Consider the following 21,021-nt stretch of genomic DNA (forward strand, 5'->3'; position numbering starts at 1 on the left):
GGCTACTTTTAGAAGTAACTCAGTAATATAACTTATTACTTATAGGATTTCAGTAATATTATACCAGTTACATTGTCAAGTAACTCAAGTTACAAATTGAGTTAGTTTTTTTTAAAATCAAAGCACATATTTAAATAAAGATACAATCATTTCCTAATCAAACTGCGTTTTTATGGGGAAAAACCCCCCACTATAGATGACAATAACAAAGGAAAAGAATAAAATTTCCAATTTTGGATTGTTTACACTGACTTGAAGACGGTTTAAATTCTTTTTCTGGGTGGTTCCGGGGCGGCGATGTCATTCTGCTGCTGCTGTTATTTTGGTAAAAGTAATGCAAAAGCACTGTAATAAGTAACGAGTTACTCTACACAGAAAATAATATTGTAAAGTAACTTATTACTTTCAAACCAAAGTAACTAGTAATATGTAGTATATTATATTTTGAAAGTAACTTGCCCAACACTGGAAATAAATGACTGGGTTTCTAAGAAAAAGATTCTCTGTAATCCAAAGATGCAAACATGATTATTATATTATTATATATTATATTATTATTGAGAAACAGATGAGACAAGATTAGCAAAGCTGTTCTTTGTTGTTGTTGTTGTTGGGTTTTTATTTGGGGGGGGGGGGGGGGGGGGGGCTCCAGTCAAATGCAGGAGGAAATTTGTTCAAAACTAATCAAAAAGTAAAATAATCAGTTACATTACTTTTTTGGATTACTGATTAAAACTTTTGACAGGTAACTATTAATTGCATCCGATTACATTTTTAAAATAAACTTCCCAACCCTGGTTACCAATCACAAGTTCCAGAGGCAGCTGCAGGCGGGATTTAGGTGATGACAGCTAGAAGCAAGCAATGATAGACAGATGGTTCATCCAATCACCTGCCAGGGATTCTTTAAACACACACACCCTTTTCCATACAGTTTCCAAAGACGAGCTCCCCATCCCATGGTTCTCTGAACAAACCTTCTGGCATATATACTGTGTATATATATATATATATATATATATACCGTATATGTATATATATATATATATATATATATATACACATACACACATGTCCTATAACTTAATTTCCATCCATACTCCCTGAACTCATTATTTCCACCATGTATGTATCAAGTTGAGCCACAGTCTACTGGTTGCTTTTGTAACAGATTTGAATCTTTATTGAAGGAAAAGATCAAATAGAGAACACATGTACAATACTTCAGCTACAGAGAAACAAGCCGTGTAGCTGAACAAAGACATGCGCACATTTCCAACTTTGTCCAAATGAAATAGAAACATGTGAAAGGAGAATGAAAGGGAAATAGTGTCTGAAGTGCTGCTGTGCAAAGTGCCACAAATCAATCCTCTTTATTGACATAGATTTGACTCTACTGTACTGTAACTATACTACAGACTTTACTGTACAAACCACCTGCAAGCAGCAGCTGAAAGATACTTAACTCAGACGTGGATCTAGGATTTCAAACAGCCCCCCATCAGAAGAAAGTGCCTGGCACTTTGTACTGGAGCGCCCTCTAGCGGCTTTCCGCCTCAGTACATGGCTCTCATGAACGGCAAAGCAAGAAGATATAATCATATCTCAAACTTGTATCAGGTCCCAGGGTCCTTACACATTTTCAATCAAAGAAAATCACATACTTTTTCCTCTGAAGATGTAGGCTGGTGTTCAATATGATTAACGCAGACCTAGATCTAGATCTGGTCTGATGAAGAAATATCAGAATATGTGAGATGATCGGCAGGGTTCCTACATGCTTTCTTTCACATATGGCCGATGTTCTTGACTAGATGTGATGTTGGTGCAGCTATTTGATATAATGCATGCTGACAGTGGCTGACTCATAAGAGCATCCCTCTATCTGAACATTATTCTTCACATCAACACAAGCTGTGTATTCAAAGTGGGTCTAGACCAAGATCAAAACTAGAATTGTGTGTGTATCGGACCTGAACTACAACATTTTCCATACTTTTCCCAGACTTTTGTTTTCAAATCACCAAACTATTCACTTTCCAGACCTGCGTAGGAACCCTGAGTTACAGAAGCATGTATACAAGTGGACAGATGGTAATCATATACATATAGAGGGGCATCATATTTAGTCCCTTTGTGCAGCATGGGTTGCTAGTCGTCCATTGGGGGGGCAGCAAATCAGTGACTGTGCAGAGGAGAGGCAGCGCCCCCTAGCTGCTGTCAGCCTGGAGCATCTTCTCGATCTCTTGGTCCCACTGCTCGTCTCTGTCTGTGGCCTCGCTCACCACCTCGTACTCCTGGAGCTCCTGCTGCAGCTCCTTCTCCCAGTCTGCCGGCTCCTCTGGAGGAGGGAGGAGGGAGGAGGAGGGAGGAGGGAGGAGGGAGGAGGGAGGAGGGAGGAGGGAGGAGGGAGGAGGGGACACACCACAGATGGTTTAGTTAGTCAAATTAGCATGTCAAATGACATCATGACTGACACAACACTGATATATTGACTATGATAAAAAATCTGATATCAAATCAGGCTTGTATATCTTTGATATGATGGATATCATAATAGCCATTGAAAAAACTATGAGGCTATGCAGTAACAAGCTGCTCCAGTGTTTAGCCCACACCAAGACGCAGCCAACTAGCTGCTTATTCTTTATAGACTATATTTATATTTCTGATACCAAGGCACACGCGAATAAAAGACAGGGAAGACTCAATTGCATTACAAAATCAACAAGAGATCTAAATCTAAAAGAGATTTGCTCACAGGTTCAGCAGCATCAAGTCAGCCAGAATAAAACAGAAACGTCCGGTTATAACCGTCAAAATAATGACATTTAAATCAAAGTACTGTCGCTATGTTTTTTGTGTGATCCGAAATCCCCCAAGTACCAAAGAGGACATAAAGAAAACATTTGCAGAGAAACCTGTTGTAAATAAACATACAATGTTGTGCCTCCGAAAAGCCAATTTTAACCCATAGTGAGTTGACTGGTCTGTACACCCAGCAGCATTATGTAGCCTATTGGTTTTAATAAATTAGCGCTTTTATTTTGAAGGTAATATCGCCTCGCTTCCGGTATCGAAGCTCTTGTTTTCAACTTGCGTTCATTGACCAAAAGGGGGCGTGGCAATCACAAAAAGGAGCCTAACTTCTAAACGGATTCACGTAACACGACACTTATGGCTCATTTCCACCACATTTTACAGCCCTGCACAGCTCGTCACCACTCGGCTCTATTGTTTCGACCCGATGGATGTTTTGTTTCCACCGCTGCTGATCTGCCCCCGCCCACAACTGGTCGTCATAGCGACCGCATATCTGTCCTCCGCCTATAGCCGAAGTAGGCTATAACATAACGTTAAAATTAAATCCATACACAGAACCTTTAAACTGTTTATGAAATTCTGGTGCCTCTAAATGACCTACAGTGTACATGGGCAAATGTGACAATCGGCCAGGAGAATGGATATCACTTTGTTGTTAGTCAAACTCAACTCACATGCATGTGCTGAGCGAGGGACGGGGGTTGCGCTACAGAGTGAAGCCTCTATCCCGGCGGCCTCTCACCAGGCAAGACCGCGGCTTCACCAAAGCCACGCCTGCGGCCTAGCGGAGCCGACGCTGCACTCAACTACAAGGGCTTCCTGAGCAGCTGACTTTTTCGCTCTCAAAACAATTGAAACTAGGGGTGCACCGATCGATCGGCACGCAATCTGTATCGGCCGATTTTGACCTCAAATATGTGATCTGCTGCTGCAGATATTTCTTTATTGTCGCCGATCGCATAGCCGATCATGCTGCACGTGAGAAACATGAGGCAGCCCATTTTCATGTCTTCAATGTCCATCGTTTAACTTTAATATTGTGCTCTAACGTTTATATCATTGTGTTGCAAAGCACACGCTTTGCTTTCGTCAGCCGTACTTTCCGTACTATAAGGCGCAGCAGCTAAATTGAATGATTTTTACAAGCCGCACTGGACTAAGCCGCAGGTGTTTTAATGTTTAAAACTGGTCAGGAGGAGGCGTAGCGCCTGCCTGCAACAGAGATCTCCGTGTCTTATCAGCGGAGACCGTTTTGAGTCCGATGAACAAATCAATCAAAAACACTTCACTACGTCCAAGGCTACAAGATTCGTTTCATTCCATTGAATTTGGCAGCGCGGACGAAACATGGGTGGAACGAAACATCCAAATTACATGTTTTGCATCCTCATCGTCGTAACACAGCCAGTTCTCCATCTTTTGAAGCATGATGTTAGATTACAACGAGCTAGTTGTGTGGCTTAGCCTTCCAAAATGTTGCCGTTAAGTTTTTAGAATGTAATACATAGAATTGGGAACGTTACATTCAATTTCATTCAGACTGTGTTTCTGGCTCAATCGCAGACTTTTTTGCCCCGGAGCGAGGGAGGGTGAGAGGAGGGAGGGTGTTTTACAGTAGTGGCTGATAGAGCGTAGTGGCACAGTGCTCCAATCAGGTCGCGAGGCACATTTTTTGCAACATCATCCAATCAGGGTCTCGCTCTCGTAATGTCTGTCTTACTCTCGTTCTGTCTCTCGTACCAAAATCCATAGATTTAGGAGGTCCCCTAGTGGCCGATAGCTGTAAAAATCCATAGATAAGCCACACCGTTATATAAGCCGCATTTTATATGTAAAATGGAAACTGTTCTATAATAGACTGCTATAAACAAAATAAATAAATAAATAAATATATATATATATTTAAGCAATATCACACGAGAGGGAGTGCATTGTTGGCTAATATTGGCACTGCTGTGATTCGGTCGCAGGCACGAGGCCGCAGGCCGAGTGCCGTAGATAATCACAGCAGTGCCAATATTAGACAACAATGCACGACCTCGAGTGTGATATTGCTTTTATACAACAGTTCTATTAAACAAAGCTGATTAAAAAAATGACAAAAAGCTGAGAAAATAGATGATTTCTGTATTTATTCCTCCGCCAACAAAAATAGTCCCCCCAGCTTTCCCTTTGCAGAAAATGTAGCCTAATCAGCCTAATTAACTGCAGGCTGTCTACTCTACTACTGTCTACTCTACAGCTGTGAAGCATTTTGTTGATTAGGGCAGCTGTGAAGCGGAGTGATCTACACACAGTGAAGCGCCAGTGCATTATCATGAAATATAGGCACTCGTAGGATCCCTCTTGTCCAATCAAATTGCTCGGCCGGAACTACCTGTTGTATAAATATATATATATATATATATATCGGTGATCGGTAATCGGTGATCGGTCGATGATCGGTTGGGCAGATATTTCTCATAGGTGATCGGCAATCGGTGATCGGTGGCAAAAAACGTGATCGGTGCACCCCTAATTGAAACCCACCGCCATGTTAAAGCTGAGTAAGGAGATCGATTTTATTTCACCAGAGGCGAAGGCAGCAACACAAAAGACTGATGGAAATAACATAACAGAAGAGAAGGTAAGCCCCACTAAACTGGCATGCAGCATTGCATTGACAGTCATTAGATAGAGTAAACACGATTCTGCCTGACCAATCAGTCGTCTACAATGTTTTCACGTCACCGTATGAACCCGGGTTCACAGCGCTAGAACCTCAACAGAGCAGGGACCAAAAGCAGCACGACTCAACCCCGACTCAACCCGGGCTGTCCACGTTTTTGATCGGTGGAATGAGACAAAAAAGCGAGACGAGCTGCGCGGGGCCGCGTTGATACCAGCGGTGGAAATGGGCCATTAGAAAGGCTGGCGGAGGTATGATGCACTCTACCGAGTGCCGTAGTAGTAGTAGTAGTAGAAGTAGTAGAGTTGTTGTTGTTATTATTATTAATATACATTTAATTATATTTTTGGCCTCAATGCTCTTTCTCAGGCTTTTCCACCCTACCAAATAAAAAAATTGGTGGGAAACAAGAGTGCTTCTGATTTTTGGATTTTTTTGGAATGAAAAATCTGCAACATCGGCACAAAATATCGTCTTTATCAGCAGCTTGAACGCCGATAGATTGACAGTGTTCTTTTAAAGCCGTCTTCTGTTGAGGGAGTGGTTTCCTGGTTCATAGCTTACTTCTTCAGCTTACATGTTGTAACATGAAAAGAAAATCATCAGAAATACCAACACAACAAAACGATATCTGTCTCATTTCCAGCTTAAGAAATGTAACAGACACACAGTTCCCTAAAGGATGAAACAAAAGTGTAAGAAAGCCGACCTTCAGGAGAGGGGCTGTCCTTCTTATCCAGCACCAGCTGCTCCATCTCTTTCTTCAGGTCGTCCTGGTTGATGTTGGCTGAGTCGAACGCGTCGCTCACAAACTCCGACACCCCGGGACTCGAACACATGTCCTCCTCTTCCTCCTGGGCCGGCTGGGACTGAAAACAGAGAGCTTCTTCCTCAGCCACTTGTATACATACTGAGCATACACAACCACCACATCCACAGTATAGCACTCTTACCTTCTGCATGTCACTGATGGAAACAGGTGGGGTTTTTGGTCTGACATTTTCTGCAAAGAAATTATATACATTTTTTTATTTAGTGGCTAGGATATGTGCATGTATGTGTATGTGTGTGTGTGTATATATATATATATATACCGTATGTATGTGTATATATATATACATACACACACACACACATATATATTAAGGTGACATCCTCAGGGGACACTGGCCCCTCTGTCCCCCTCCTCCCTCTAACCTGTTAAGGTGACGTCCTCAGGGGAGACACTGGCCCCTCTGTCCCCCTCCTCCCTCTGCTGCTGCTGGGCTGCCAGCGCCGTCAGCTGGGCCGATTGCTTGATCAGAGACACCCGGTAGAAGTAGTTCCTCCAGAACGCCTCCTCCTTCACACTACAAACAAACACAAACACAGGTGAGTCATCATAATGGACCGGACCAGGGTTACATTGACATAAGGCTCTTTCACACCGGCCTTGAAAGCCGAAAAATGCACGGAAAATAGGATTCGCGCCTCCGATGTGAAAGTTGTGAATGCGCTTTGGTGGACAATTGTTTTACGCCTTTTGTCCCGCGACGGGAGGTAGTAACAGCGCCGGGTTACCTGGCAACCCGCCTCCACTTGAAAGGTTGTTGCAGCGAGCCGGAAAAGGTGGGAATGGTCAGCTCATTCATAAAAAAAATTACAGGGGAAATCACCTCATGTGATCAAGAAAAGTGCAGGAGTGAAAGTAAAAAAAGTAGCCTATACAATCATGACTGCAGGGACGCCAGGAGGAATGCTCTGTGCGGTTAGGCTTCATGCTCAAACGATGTTGACATTAGTAGGTAGGCTACAATTAACGGATATAATAATAAGCTTCAGAGGGCTATAGCTGTCTGTGGCGAGTTGGTCTGACTCAGACCAGGTTATTCCCTCTCGAAATCAGCTCTGTGCATTCCCTTACAAAAACTACTAACGTTATTGGTCATGTGCATTTATAGCCCATACTATTCCCCCGACGAACGTTATGCAGACTGCAGCTGTTTGATATGCGGGCGGTCGTGTATCGTTTCAATTTTAGTAGGACACCATATCGATCTGCCCGCCCACCTTGCGAGTGCGGCGGCGGAGCCCGTTTTGGCGAGTCCGCCCACCATGCGAGTGCACCTATCCTCTCCCAGCTCAGCGGACTAGGAGAAGGAGGGAGGGAAGTATTGTTGTTGAATTCATTCGTTCATCATACAGTAGCCTAGGCTACACTAACCTATGAAAATATTTATTTGGGCTAGGAGGAGCTGGAAAACCCTCCGCTCGCCTTTCAATCCGGGAGCAGGGGATTTCACCTGAAAGTACACCACAGCACGGGAAAGTGGCCGTGCTGCTTGGCTCTGTGTGAAAGCAATTTCAATCATGAGAGACTAGAAGGAAAGTACGATAAACTTTAATGATGAACAAACAACACTTAGATTTGGCGAATGACTCCATGGTATGATGACGCTCCTCTGAGCCAAGAGGAGGACGTCAGTGATTTATAGGATAGAGAACCCCCATAGGGAGTTCTACTGGAGTCATGACATTGGTGGTGTTCAGGGGAGGAGGAGGGGCGAAGCAGCAGCAACGCAGGAACAGCAGCTATATGGGTGAACAAACAGGGTGAGTTACAACTTGCAAGAGTCTTAAATAGAACTTCATTTAGGTGATTGGCAACAGCCGAAGAGAGGGAAAGCGTGGGAGACATTGATTGGACAGGGATAAAGAGGGCGTGCATATTTATGAATGGCTGATGTAACCTGAGGGCGTTGCTGCAGGGGAGAGAGAGATGAATGGAAAGGAACCATGGATTAGTGAATGGGATGGATAAACAATCATTGACTAGTGAAGTAGTCTTCATTATTGAAAACAGTCTAAGACATCATTTCAATCATGAGAGACTAGAAGGAAAGTACGATAAACTTTAATGATGAACAAACAACACTTAGATTTGGCGAATGACTCCATGGTATGATGACGCTCCTCTGAGCCAAGAGGAGGACGTCAGTGATTTATAGGATAGAGAACCCCAAAAGGAATATAAAGAAAATGGGACAAATGAGATGCCTGGAGGGGATCATGGAGCTCGCCAAATTCAAGCAAATACATGAAAGAATATTAAGCCTAAAAGGGCCAGGTTAGATTAATTGAAAAAATGATGTTTGTCAATGGGGATACATGAGGGGAATACCTACATGCAATCATGCATACCTGCATACATGTATCTGTGACTTATCCCGGCTTGACCAACAGCCATCCGAATGCACTTCAATTCGTTCACGCTGTGACTTATAACGGGCTTGACCGACAGCCAACCGAAAGCACTTTACATTCATACTGAGACTTATTCTGGGCTCGACTTCGGCCTCCGGTTGCACTTTACATTTACATTCATAATGTGACTTATAACGGGCTTGACCTGCCAACCGAAAGCACTGTATATTCATACTGTGACTTATAACGGGCTTGACCAACAGCCAACCGAACGCACTTTACATTCATACTGTGACTTATAACGGGCTTGACCTGCCAACCGAAAGCACTGTATATTCATACTGTGACTTATAACGGGCTTGACCAACAGCCAACCGAACGCACTTTGTATTCATACTGTGACTTATCCCGGGCTTGACCTCAGCCATCTGACAGTACTTTATATTCATATTGTGACTTATCCCGGGCCTGACCTCTGCCAAACGGTAGCACAATAGCAAAACAAGGTAAATGGGTAATGGGGCATGACATTGCAAAGGGACTGAGAGTGAACCACCACCAAGATATGCATTAATGACTTACCTCCAATTAGGGAAGGAGTGATTCATACTGTGACTTATAACGGGCTTGACCAACGCCAACCGAAAGCACTTTACATTCATACTGAGACTTATCCCAGGCTTGACCTCAGCCATCTGACTGTACTTTATATTCATATTGTGACTTATCCCGGGATTGACCTCAGCCATCCGGTAGCACAATAGCGAACAGGGTGAATGGGGTAATGGGGCATGACATTGCAAAGGGATTGAGCGTGAACACCACCAAAGATATGCAAGAATGACTTACCGATTGACGGTCAAGGGGTAAAACGACATTTTGGAGGACCTCCCGTTTCTGTGGGACATTGATTATAGTAATTCAATGAATGGAGAGACTTGGGTCAATAGTGAATCTGCTTGAACAGGTCAGATATACACTGGTAGATGAAGGCCAGTAAGATATGGGATATGAACTGATATTCCATACAGATAAGAGAAATAAACCCCAAAAAGAAAACTAATTTAAACATGAACCTGAGACTTACGCAGATATATACTGCCATCTATGAACCATGACAAAGAAATATAGAATTGCATAAAAATATATATATATATATATATATATATTATAAAAATACCTGTAAATGAAAATTACGAAACTTAACAAAGGCATATAGAAAAATAAAGAATTGAAACAGTTCCTAGTAATAATAATAATGATCAAATTAAATAATGATAATAATAATGACCCAGCAGAATAATAGTTATGTTCAAACTGAACAAAACAACCCTGACAATGGCTAGGGTGCTGGAAGCAGGGCAAAGAGAGAAACAAAAATTATATATATATATATATATCAAAATCAAAATCAAAATACATAGTATATAAATCATTATATCGACATGATTTATGAGCTTTAGTGAGCAATGGTTAATGGCAATAATCCGATATATTTGGGCTTAGCCAGCAATGGTTGGCAATGACTGGAGAATTTAAAACTTGAGATAGCCAGCAATGGCAAGGGAGGGGGCAGGACCTGCTTGCAATGAATGGGTTTTAGCCAGCAATGGCTATGGCAAGGGGACCGACAGCATCGGCTTGCAGTAAATGGGCGAAGGATCAGGATCAGTTTGATCTTAAGACAAAAAGATCAGGACAGCGCTCTCAATTACTTTAAAATTGACACAGGTTTGCGATTTGCACCAAACACCCTCTTCATCGAGTTTGGCAGTTCCTCAAGCAATGACCATGATAATTATAGTATAGATGAACACACCTGGCTGGCACCCGGGTCTAACCTGGGTAGGGGAGCCATAATGTAAAGCCGCCTACCATAAGATCTAAGACATGGAACAATTGTAATAGATGATTCACAAAAATAAAAACAAAAATGCAACTGAAAATAAAATAAACAAGAAATAACCCATAGGAATGAGGGTCCCAGGGAGTGTATCCCGACGCCTCCTTCTGAAGGATTCTGTCACAGTGGTTTTGAATTCATCTTGATTGCAATGTTTGATTTTTTGCTTAGAACGAGGATACTTGATTTCGGATTAGTCATAGTCAACAACAATGACTATGATTTCAGCTTAAACAGTGACGAATAATTTGATTCCCAGTTTAGCCACCAACAATGGCTATATGATTTCCATCTTAGCCCACCAACTAAACTGTCGGATTTAGCCAAACCATGATACTTGATTTCGGATTAGTCAACAACAATGACTATGATTTCAGCTTAAACAGTGACGAATAATTTGATTCCCAGTTTAGCCACCAACAATGGCTATATGATTTCCATCTTAGCCCACCAACTATGACTGTCGGATTTAGCCAAATCATGACATTACAATGATGACAATGATTTTTTGAGCTTAGCCAGCAATGCTGTATGGTCCGGACTGGAGTGACCGCATTGATCAGATGATGAGTTGATGAGCTGAAACAATGATCTGATGCCTTGACTGGATCACTAGCAGGAGAGACAGCCAAGATTACCCAGTGCAATGAACCTTCATAAAGCAAGGAAAATATACCTGAACAAGTAGGCAGAAATCAAATGCACAACACGGACAGCACAGTGGATAAGTGGTGAGCCGTGCCGCCTCACGACAAAAGGTCCAGGGTTCGACCTCCGGTCCATTTTTTTTTTTTTTTTTTTTGGGGCTGTTGGGGCTTTGGACAGCAATAGATAGAAGGTCAGCAAAGACCTGTATTTAAGGTCAGTACTGAGTTGACCCAGATCAGCAACGACCTGCATTAGCAGGGCTTTGAACGGCAGTGGATAAAAGGTCAAATGACCTGCATGAGCATAGCCAGCAATGGTTTAAAGGAATGGCAGTGGATAATCAACAACGACTTTGAATTCAGCTGATTGGTCACTTGATTTTCAGTTAGACAACACAATGACTTGATTTTGGCATAGTCAACATCGACAAACTGACTGAATACAGCTTAAATCAGAAGCTTTTTTAAGATTTCCAGCTTAGCCAAACCATGACTGGTGATGAGAACAATGATGATTTTGGGCTTAGCCAGCAATGCTGTATGGGTCAGCAGTCATCACATGATGAGATTGATGAGCTGAAAATAAACAATGACACATGGACAGGACAGGATAGCTAGCTGGAGAGGCAGACAGAATTGATAATAGCTTCAACACTTTCAGCCCTTTCAGGGACAATTATTTCAAAAATAACAAGCCGATAATTCATGGGAATGCAAGCCTTATTAGTAGCTATTTGAATGAAAAAGATACGGTGATGGCCGGTGATGATGTCATCAGGTAACGACCATCTTTTTCCCCCAACAAACGCCCGTTTGCTACTACGGACTGCTCATAGCCCTGCTGGTGCAGCTGAGGCCAGACCATGGGGAAGTCTGGGCAGATTCACGGTGATTGACGCGACCCGGCCTGGAGAAGCACTGATGCTTAAGTGCCATAGCATCTCGGGCACTCTGGACACACCGAAAGATCCATGGGGCAAACGGTTCATTCTGGCGGCAACCCTATAGAGCTGAAATGTAATGCTTAATGCATGAGATATAAAGAAACTGGTTAATAAACAAATAAAAGAAATACAATGGTTTCACCGCCTTGCAAATGCACCATAGACTGCTAGTTGCAACTCGCAGTGATATATGTTGGCCAACATATAACGATGGGATTGGCAGCCTCTTGTTACATGACTAGCATGACACTATTAATTATTTTAGCTTTGGTATTATTTATGGTTAAAACAAACGCCAAAGGCATTTTACTTTGAAATTCGTTAAGAACAGGAAGTGGTGTGTTAAGACTGGGTAGCTTGACACTGGGCTACTTGTCTGACTTAGGTCTGAAGGTTTATACAGTAAACACTCTTTCTAAAATGATGCTCAGACATGCTCCATGAGCCAAGGGTGTTTTGAATAACCCATTGCATGATTTTTTACCGCATATCACATGATCTCAACAACATGAAGTCAATTGTGAATTAAATGTACAATGTGCGGTGATGACTGTTGTGTTCAGTAGTGTTGTATTACATTACGCCACAAGGCGGTGCTGTGGGCCAAGGCCCTTAAGAAAGACTTGGAAAGGAGAGTAGAAGAAGTGAGTACGTTACGACTGGATGTTCAGCCATGTTGCGGAGCGCGAGGCAGCTCTTATTAAAATCCTTAGCATACTAAAAAAAAAAAAAAAAAAAAAAAAATACAATCATCAAGCCTGATACAGAGCACTTACAGGCCATTACAGAGGCCCCTGCTCCCACAGATGCTGCTACTCTCCGCTCCTTCTTAGGTATGATATCTTGGTACGCAAAATTCATACCTGACTGTGCTACAGTAGTAGAGCCTCTCCGTGCCTGCCTGCGTGAAGAAGAACTTCGTGAAGAAGGATTTGAATGGACTGATGAGGCTCAGCAGTGCTTCCTTACTGTGAAACAGCTGCTGCTGGACAGCCCTGCACTCGCCTTATATAACAAGGACTTTCCAACCATCATCTCGACAGACGCATCTGATTACGGTCTGGGTGCTGTCTTCACTCAGCTGCATCCAGATCACACAGAACGCGTAGTGGCGTTTGCATCTCGGTCACTGACGCAAACCGAGAGAAAATATTCAACAGTTGAAAAAGAGGCTCTTGCGTGTGTCTGGGCAGTGGAGAAATGGAGGACATACTTGTGGGGCCGGAGGTTTACACTGCGTACCGATCATCAGGCCCTTACAACACTCCTCTCTACAAAAGGAATGGATCGTGCAGGAATGCGCATTGCACGCTGGTCTGTACGCCTCCTCTGTTTCACTTATGATGTCGTGTACCGTGCTGGATCACAGAATCACACAGCCGACTGTCTCTCACGCTTACCGCTACCTGCTGCTTCCCCTCTCACCGAGGACACAGAACCTGAGCTAGTGGCTTTGCTGTCAACGGCCCCTGTCTCAGTGACTGCCGGTGAGTTTGAAGATGCTTCCTCCTCCTGCCCTGAGCTTGCTTCTCTGCGTGAGCAAATACAAAAAAAATGGCCGCCTTCTATAAAGGCTGTGAAGCCAGTGCTGCAGCCTTACTTCAAAATAAGACATGAACTGAGTGTACAGGATGACTTGGTCTTTCGGGGATCACGCTTGGTTGTGCCTGTCTCTCTGCGCTGCACCCTCATTGCACTAGCGCACGAAGGTCATCAGGGCGTGGTGCGAACAAAACAGCGCTTGCGTGAGCTGTATTGGTTCCCTGCCATGGATGCACTCGTACGCTCTGAAATATCCACATGCTCACTGTGTCAAAGCTCAGACAAGTCAGCAAAGGTCTTTGAGGCACCACTGCAACCTGTACCTCTGCCTGAGGCCCCCTGGATTAAGCTGGGCCTGGACATTGTCGGACCATTTGAATCTGCGACCTGGGACTGCAAGTATGCTATCACTCTCACTGATTACTACTCAAAGTGGCCCGAAGTAGCTTTTGCATCATCTGTCACTACAGAAACAGTGCTTGGAATTCTCAGCACTGTTTTCGCCCGCTATGGTAACCCAGAGTCCCTGGTCACTGACAATGGACCACAATTTACTGCTGCTACATTCTCCTCATTCCTCAAGGACAGAGGGATCGCTCTTATCCACTCCTCTGTGTACCACCCATCTGCCAACGGAGCAATAGAAAGGTTCAACAGAGTCTTCAAAGGCTGCATCCAGGCTGCCATCCTCCAAAACAAGCCATGGAAAGCTGCAACGTCTGATTTTCTTCAGGCATATCGTGCTACACCGCACGCCATGACTGGTGCATCGCCATTCGAACTGCTGCACGGCCGCAAGATGAGAACAAAGCTCAATGTTCTCTCTCCTCCTACTGGGAGGGCACATGATGATGAGGTGCGTGGCAGGGTGACTCTTCGTCAATCTCGCATGAAAGAGTACTGTGATGCACGGCGGGGCGCTCGCACTCCTTCCTTCAGAGAGGGGGACAGAGTGCGCGTGCGGAAACCAGTGCATGTGTTAAAGGGACATCAGAAATTCTCTGCACCCATCAAGATCAGAAAGCAAGTGGGTCCTAGCACCTACATTCTGGATGACGGGAAAACATGGCATGCTTCCCACTTGGCCTCAGTACCCAGTGGATTTTCCAACTCTCCAGTTCAGCCAAGGAATGGTGCTAGGAGACCAGTGGAGCCTGAAAACCGTCCTACCAGAGCACACAAGCCACCAGATTGGCTCAAGGACTATGAGACTTAAAGGATCAGGGACAGTGACACAAGATGTCTGTTTGGACTGTGATTTCCTTGTTGAAAAAAAAAAAAAAGAAAAAGAAAAGAAAAAATAACAATCGTAAAGTGAATGAGTGATTCTATGTAAGCATGTAACAGATGTTCTACTGTGATCTTTTGTGAATTGAACACTCAGAATTGATTTAAGTTGAAAATAGTATACAGTCTATTGTGACAAGGTTGTACAGTTATTGGGAAACATAACACATTTGTTTTGGTTAAATCTTATATTGTTATTGCCTCAAGTGCTGAGACCGTAAAGAAAGAATGTTACAGACAATAGATTTAGTTGGTGCATAATACATTTGATTTTTGTTATTTAATAGAGTGCCACTAAAGTAAGAATAATTCTTAAGTAATGGGGGGATGTTGTGTTCAGTAGTGTTGTATTACATTACGCCACAAGGCGGTGCTGTGGGCCAAGGCCCTTAAGAAAGACTTGGAAAGGAGAGTAGAAGAAGTGAGTACGTTACGACTGGATGTTCAGCCATGTTGCGGAGCGCGAGGCAGCTCTTATTAAAATCCTTAGCATACTACTGGATTCTGATTCTTTCTACATTGCAACATTACAATGACGTCATCGTCATCAGGCAGCGACATGACATCTTTCAACTCGCACAAACTCCCGTTTATTTACGGTTTAAGTAAAGACTTAACTGCCCGGTGATAGCAGGATCCGCGCCTGTAGTACAATTGACCACAGGCGAAGTGGAATGGGACGGCCTGGTGCTGCCTGCTTGCCTGGAGAAGCCTGGGGACGCGATGATCATGGTGCGGAAGCCATGCTTGGACGCCTGAACACCCGTCCGATGAAGAATAGTGAGCCTCCATGCATTGCTGCTTGCTGAACAAAAATGTTTGGTCACTGATTGACAGTCTGAAGTCTGTTGTTGACTTGAGACGGACTCCTGGCTGGAGGGAAATGGCCGCTTTGCTTGAGCCGATTTACTCCATGAATGGAGAGATATTCCTTAGCAAGGAAAAGATTGACGACGAGCAAAACGAGCAAAACATGAGGGACAGCGAAGCAGCAGCAACGCAGGAACAGCAGCTATATGGGTGAACAAACAGGGTGAGTTACAACTTGCAAGAGTCTTAAATAGAACTTCATTTAGGTGATTGGCAACAGCCGAAGAGAGGGAAAGCGTGGGAGACATTGATTGGACAGGGATAAAGAGGGCGTGCATATTTATGAATGGCTGATGTAACCTGAGGGCGTTGCTGCAGGGGAGAGAGAGATGAATGGAAAGGAACCATGGATTAGTGAATGGGATGGATAAACAATCATTGACTAGTGAAGTAGTCTTCATTATTGAAAACAGTCTAAGACATCATTTCTGTGGCGAGGGTGCGGGCTTTGCGGGACTCCTAAACGGCAATTTTTGCACGATCTGTGTGTGAAAGAGCCTATAGAAACCAAAATAACTGAGCTCTAAATAAGAGTCAGATCTCGTCCAATCACTGTCGTCCACATCTGATACCATGGTTATAATGATTTTTATTGATCACATATTAATTGTAGAATTGATCAATACTACATTACATCTATGGGGTTTTGAAAGGTGCCATACTGTAAAAATAAAGCTTTAGGGTACTTACGTCCTAAACTGAGTGAGGTATTTTGATAAAGTTCTGGACTAATATGCATAAATGTTGTATTATTACTGTTGTTTGTATTATCATTCTTGATTATTGTAATATGAATGCTATTATTATACTTTAAGTTTTAGTATTTTTTCCCATGGTCTAAAATATGCTTAACAGACTTAAAATATGCGGAACATACTTGCACTTGGAATTTTAGTGCTTTAGTCATGGCATCATATTACATGGAAGCTATTGAAAGAAATCATGAATTTTCCATAAAAATTCATGATTGAGAATCACTCAAATCAAATATAATGAGGTGTGTCTTATTTGTCCAGTCTAGTAATAATCTGGTATTGATTTAGAGGCAGTCGGTCACATTGCATGGGAGCTATTGGAAAAGAAATCATGAATTTTCCATTCAAATGTTTATAAAAAAAAAAGATTACCCATAACAATTAATTTCATTACACACAACAAAATCAATGACTTTTCCAAAACGTTCAATGATTTTACAAATATCATGACTTTTCCAGGCCTGGAAAACAAAATATTGAAATTCCATGACTTTTCCAGTTTTCCAGGTATTGCATGACTGTGGGAACTCTGCGACATTAATTAGACCACACACGCGCACACATACACACACACACATACACACACACACACACACACACACACACACACACACACACACACACACACACACACACACGTACACACACACACACACACACACACACACACACACACACGTACACACACACACACACACACACACACACACACACACACACACACGGCCTACTGACTGTTTGGGGACCAGGTCGAAGCGCATGCGGTTGAGCAGCTGGTCTTCTTGTAGCATGACGGTGGCCAGAGGGTACATCTCCTCCATGACGAAGCAGAAGTGCACGCCGGCCGGGGGGTCGCGCAGGAAGTTCCTCTTGTCCTACAGGAAGACACATCACCAGCGCCTTGCTTTTTACTAAGGATGCACCATATATCAGGAATATAAATCAATCAATCAATCAATCAATCAATCAATCAATCAATAAATATAAATATATATATATAAATATTAATAATAATAATATCGGTATCGGCATCAGTCAAGAGAGTTGGAAAATATCGGACATGAATCATTTGAAATAAAATGTTGACTTTAAATGATCTGATTATAATCTAATGTGATTGACAAGATTCTGCCTATAAAAGCTCCAGCAGGACCGTGTGCGGCAGCTTAAGACTAATGTGTTTTAGACACAAGGTGGCGCTTCATGGACCAGATGTTTTTTAACTGCAGACTGATAGGATCAGGTGTGAAACAGACCACAGAGAGCGATTATCGGCCAATCAGAGATGAGCTTTCAACAAAGCCGTGTTATAAGTGACATGAGAGAACACATGCTGACATCGTGTAGGATCTGTACGTGACTCACGGCAGACAGAGCCAGGATCTGCTGCTGGATGGTCTCTTCCTCGTTGTAGCCGACCCAGGGTGGCACCGCTGCATCTGGGCACAAACGCCAGCACAGGCAGCTTCACTCATCACACATTAGGGCAGGGGGTTCCCAACCTTTTTTGGCTTGTGACCTCACTTTGATGTCACAAAAATCCGGGGGCCCCAGACATTCAAATTTCGGTACAACATCGGTAATATTATCAGTGACATCGTCAATGTCGATGTCACTGATGATATGTAAAGGTGAAAAAATAAAATAAAATAAAACGCTCAAAATGAAGGCTAAATTTTGGCAGAGGATTTTTTTTCAAAGGGGTCCCTTGACCTCTCACCTCAAGATATGAACATGGGTTTAATGGGTACCCACGAGTCTCCCCTATACAGAAAATGTAGCATTTTTTACAGCCTAAATAGCTTTAATAGATTGTTGAGTATTTTAGACACTAATTAGACCCACGGCACTGGAACACCTAAACGGATTGGAAGTTGGAAACCTTAATCAATGTCTTGCTTGCACCTGTTTTACTTCCTGCCTTTTAGGCACAAAATGGGTGAATTGGGTGGGATGTGAAATAGGCGAATTGCTGTGCATCCCACCTGATCTCTTGGCCTTATTTTCCTGGACAAACTTCTGCTGTTCCTTTTGGAAGTCTCTGAGGAAAGTCTGGAAGCAGACAAACGCACAGGTCAGCACACAGACAGACACATACTCAAAGAAGGAAGGGACCTATATTGTATCAATGAGGTAAAAATTGAATCAATAAATAGACCAGAGGTTTTCAAAGTGGGAGGCGGGCCTCCCCAGGGAGTCTCCAGACAGTTTCAGGGGAGGCTTAGTGAATGGCAGCGAAGAAAATATCTCAAAAGGAGATCACATAGAACCTAAACCTAAACCTAGAATAGTCTAAATTTGTGTGATTTGGTTAAAGAAATAGTTAAGATCAGTAGTTTTGGGAATTTTACAGTTTTCCCCACTTTCCCAGAGTCAGAAACAAATAATTCCTTCAGGCAGACCTTATGACAGGCATTTTTATGTATTGGTGTCGTCTGAAGTATGTCAAACAGGCTACAGCAATATCAGGCTATCTTGGCTCAATTAATTATCGAGTGTCTGTAGGGGGGGTGGCTTTCTCTGAGGGGAGGCCCACAGTCTCAGACTTTGGAAACCACTACAATAGACTACATTTATCAAGGTACACCATCAGCGTGTCCCATTTGCCTCATGAAGAATATTATGTGAATATGAGGACAATACAAATTGTTGATGATGTCGCCGTGCAAGAAGCAGAGAGCAGCGTGCCTTGTCTATGATGCCGTCGATGTTTCCCTCCTCCACGCTCTTCTTGATGGTCTGAGCGGTCCCTGCCACAGACTCTGATATCTTCTTGGTGGCATTGGAGGCAAAACTGAAGATGTAGTCTTCAAAGAGAGGAGAGAGAGGACGGGATTAGGGCTTCATGAGACTTGACTTGATGCATGAAGAGAAAACTTGAGACTTGACTTTTTGTTCTGGTGACTTGCTACTCGACTCTGACTTGTGCAGTACTTTGATGAAAAGGTTTCTTGTGTGTAGCAGACCTGTCATCAAAACATTGCTACAGCGACACAGGAGGAGCACGCAGAACAGAATGCAGTTTATTTAAATGGACCTATGGTTGTGTAATGTAGCTCAGTAGCACTACTAACACTGTCATGGTTGTTGGTTTGATTCCCACTGGGGCCACCCATACTCACAAGAGTCACAACATACTGTAATGCACTTATACCATATTTGCTTCCACCAAATTACATTATCTTCATGCATATAAGGTTACACCTGGCATTTTTATGGAGGACAGCAAGGCTGACTAACTGATGACGAGTTCCACATCTAAAAGAGAGATGATTAAGAAGCACGTAGGGTAGTCTTACCGCCCAGTCCTCTCCCCGGCTGCTCGGAGTTCTCCTGGCGGGCTGCTGGCTCATCTTCCTGGGCTGCTTGCTGTTTGTTTACCTCGTTCTGTGCCTGGACCACCTTCTCTTCTCGCTCCTCGGCTAAGTTGTCCGTGTCATCACGCTTCTTTGGGTACACTGGGTTCTCCAAGCCCAGCCACGACCCAAAACCTTTCAACATTCCAACCTAGCTGCTGTCAGCCTGGAGCATCTTCTCGATCTCTTGGTCCCACTGCTCGTCTCTGTCTGTGGCCTCGCTCACTACCTCGTACTCCTGGAGCTCCTGCTGCAGCTCCTTCTCCCAGTCTGCCGGCTCCTCTGGAGGAGGGAGGAGGGAGGAGGAGGGAGGAGGGAGGAGGGAGGAGGGAGGAGGGAGGAGGGAGGAGGGAGGAGGGGACACACCACAGAGGTGGTAAGATGCCTTTAGTTAGCCAAATTAGCATGTCAAATGACATCATGACTGACTCAACACTGATATATTGACTATGATTAAAAATCTGATATCAAATCAGGCTTTTATATCTTTGATATGATGGATATCATTCGGTTTGTTTGATGACATATTTATTGCTCTACACTGGTTGTCTATGGGAAGCACTTAACCTGCTGACACATCACCACATTATGGTCCATATTTATCAAGCATCTCAGAGTAGGAGTAGCGATCTAGGATCAGTTATGTCCCTTAGCTCATAACCAATGAGATGAGCAAATTGATCTAGGATCAGTTATGTCCCTTAGCTCATAACCAATGAGATGAGCATATTGATCTAGGATCAGTTATGTCCCTTAGCTCATAACCAATGAGATGAGCATATTGATCTAGGATCAGTTATGTCCCTTAGCTCATAACCAATGAGATGAGCAGATTGATCGAGGATCAGTTATGTCCCTTAGCTCATAACCAATGAGATGAGCAGATTGATCTAGGATCAGTTATGTCCCTTAGCTCATAACCAATGAGATGAGCATATTGATCTAGGATCAGTTATGTCCCTTAGCTCATAACCAATGAGATGAGCATATTGATCGGGTAGACGTCATCCTGTTGAGGATGAAGAAAAAACAGGTCACCTACC

General features: G+C 43.3%; 1 protein-coding gene across 1 annotated transcript; it reads right to left on the bottom strand.

The window, feature by feature from the left end:
• Nucleotides 1–2,210: 2,210 nt before the first annotated feature.
• LOC310771611 (synapse-associated protein 1-like) lies at nucleotides 2,211–20,123 on the bottom strand (the record flags this gene model as incomplete). The annotated part of the gene is made up of 9 exons (XM_083664187.1): nucleotides 2,211–2,341; nucleotides 6,201–6,354; nucleotides 6,445–6,494; nucleotides 6,689–6,840; nucleotides 17,358–17,497; nucleotides 17,988–18,061; nucleotides 18,608–18,674; nucleotides 19,311–19,429; nucleotides 19,922–20,123. The coding sequence occupies 9 exons, from the start codon at nucleotides 20,121–20,123 to the stop codon at nucleotides 2,211–2,213; spliced, it is 1,089 nt and encodes a 362-aa protein (XP_083520313.1).
• Between the last annotated feature and the right edge of the window lie 898 nt (nucleotides 20,124–21,021).

The sequence above is a fragment of the Poromitra crassiceps genome, assembly GCF_964638095.1.
Source record: "Poromitra crassiceps genome assembly, contig: HAP1_SCAFFOLD_872, whole genome shotgun sequence".
NCBI classification, from domain to species: Eukaryota; Metazoa; Chordata; class Actinopteri; order Beryciformes; family Melamphaidae; genus Poromitra; species Poromitra crassiceps.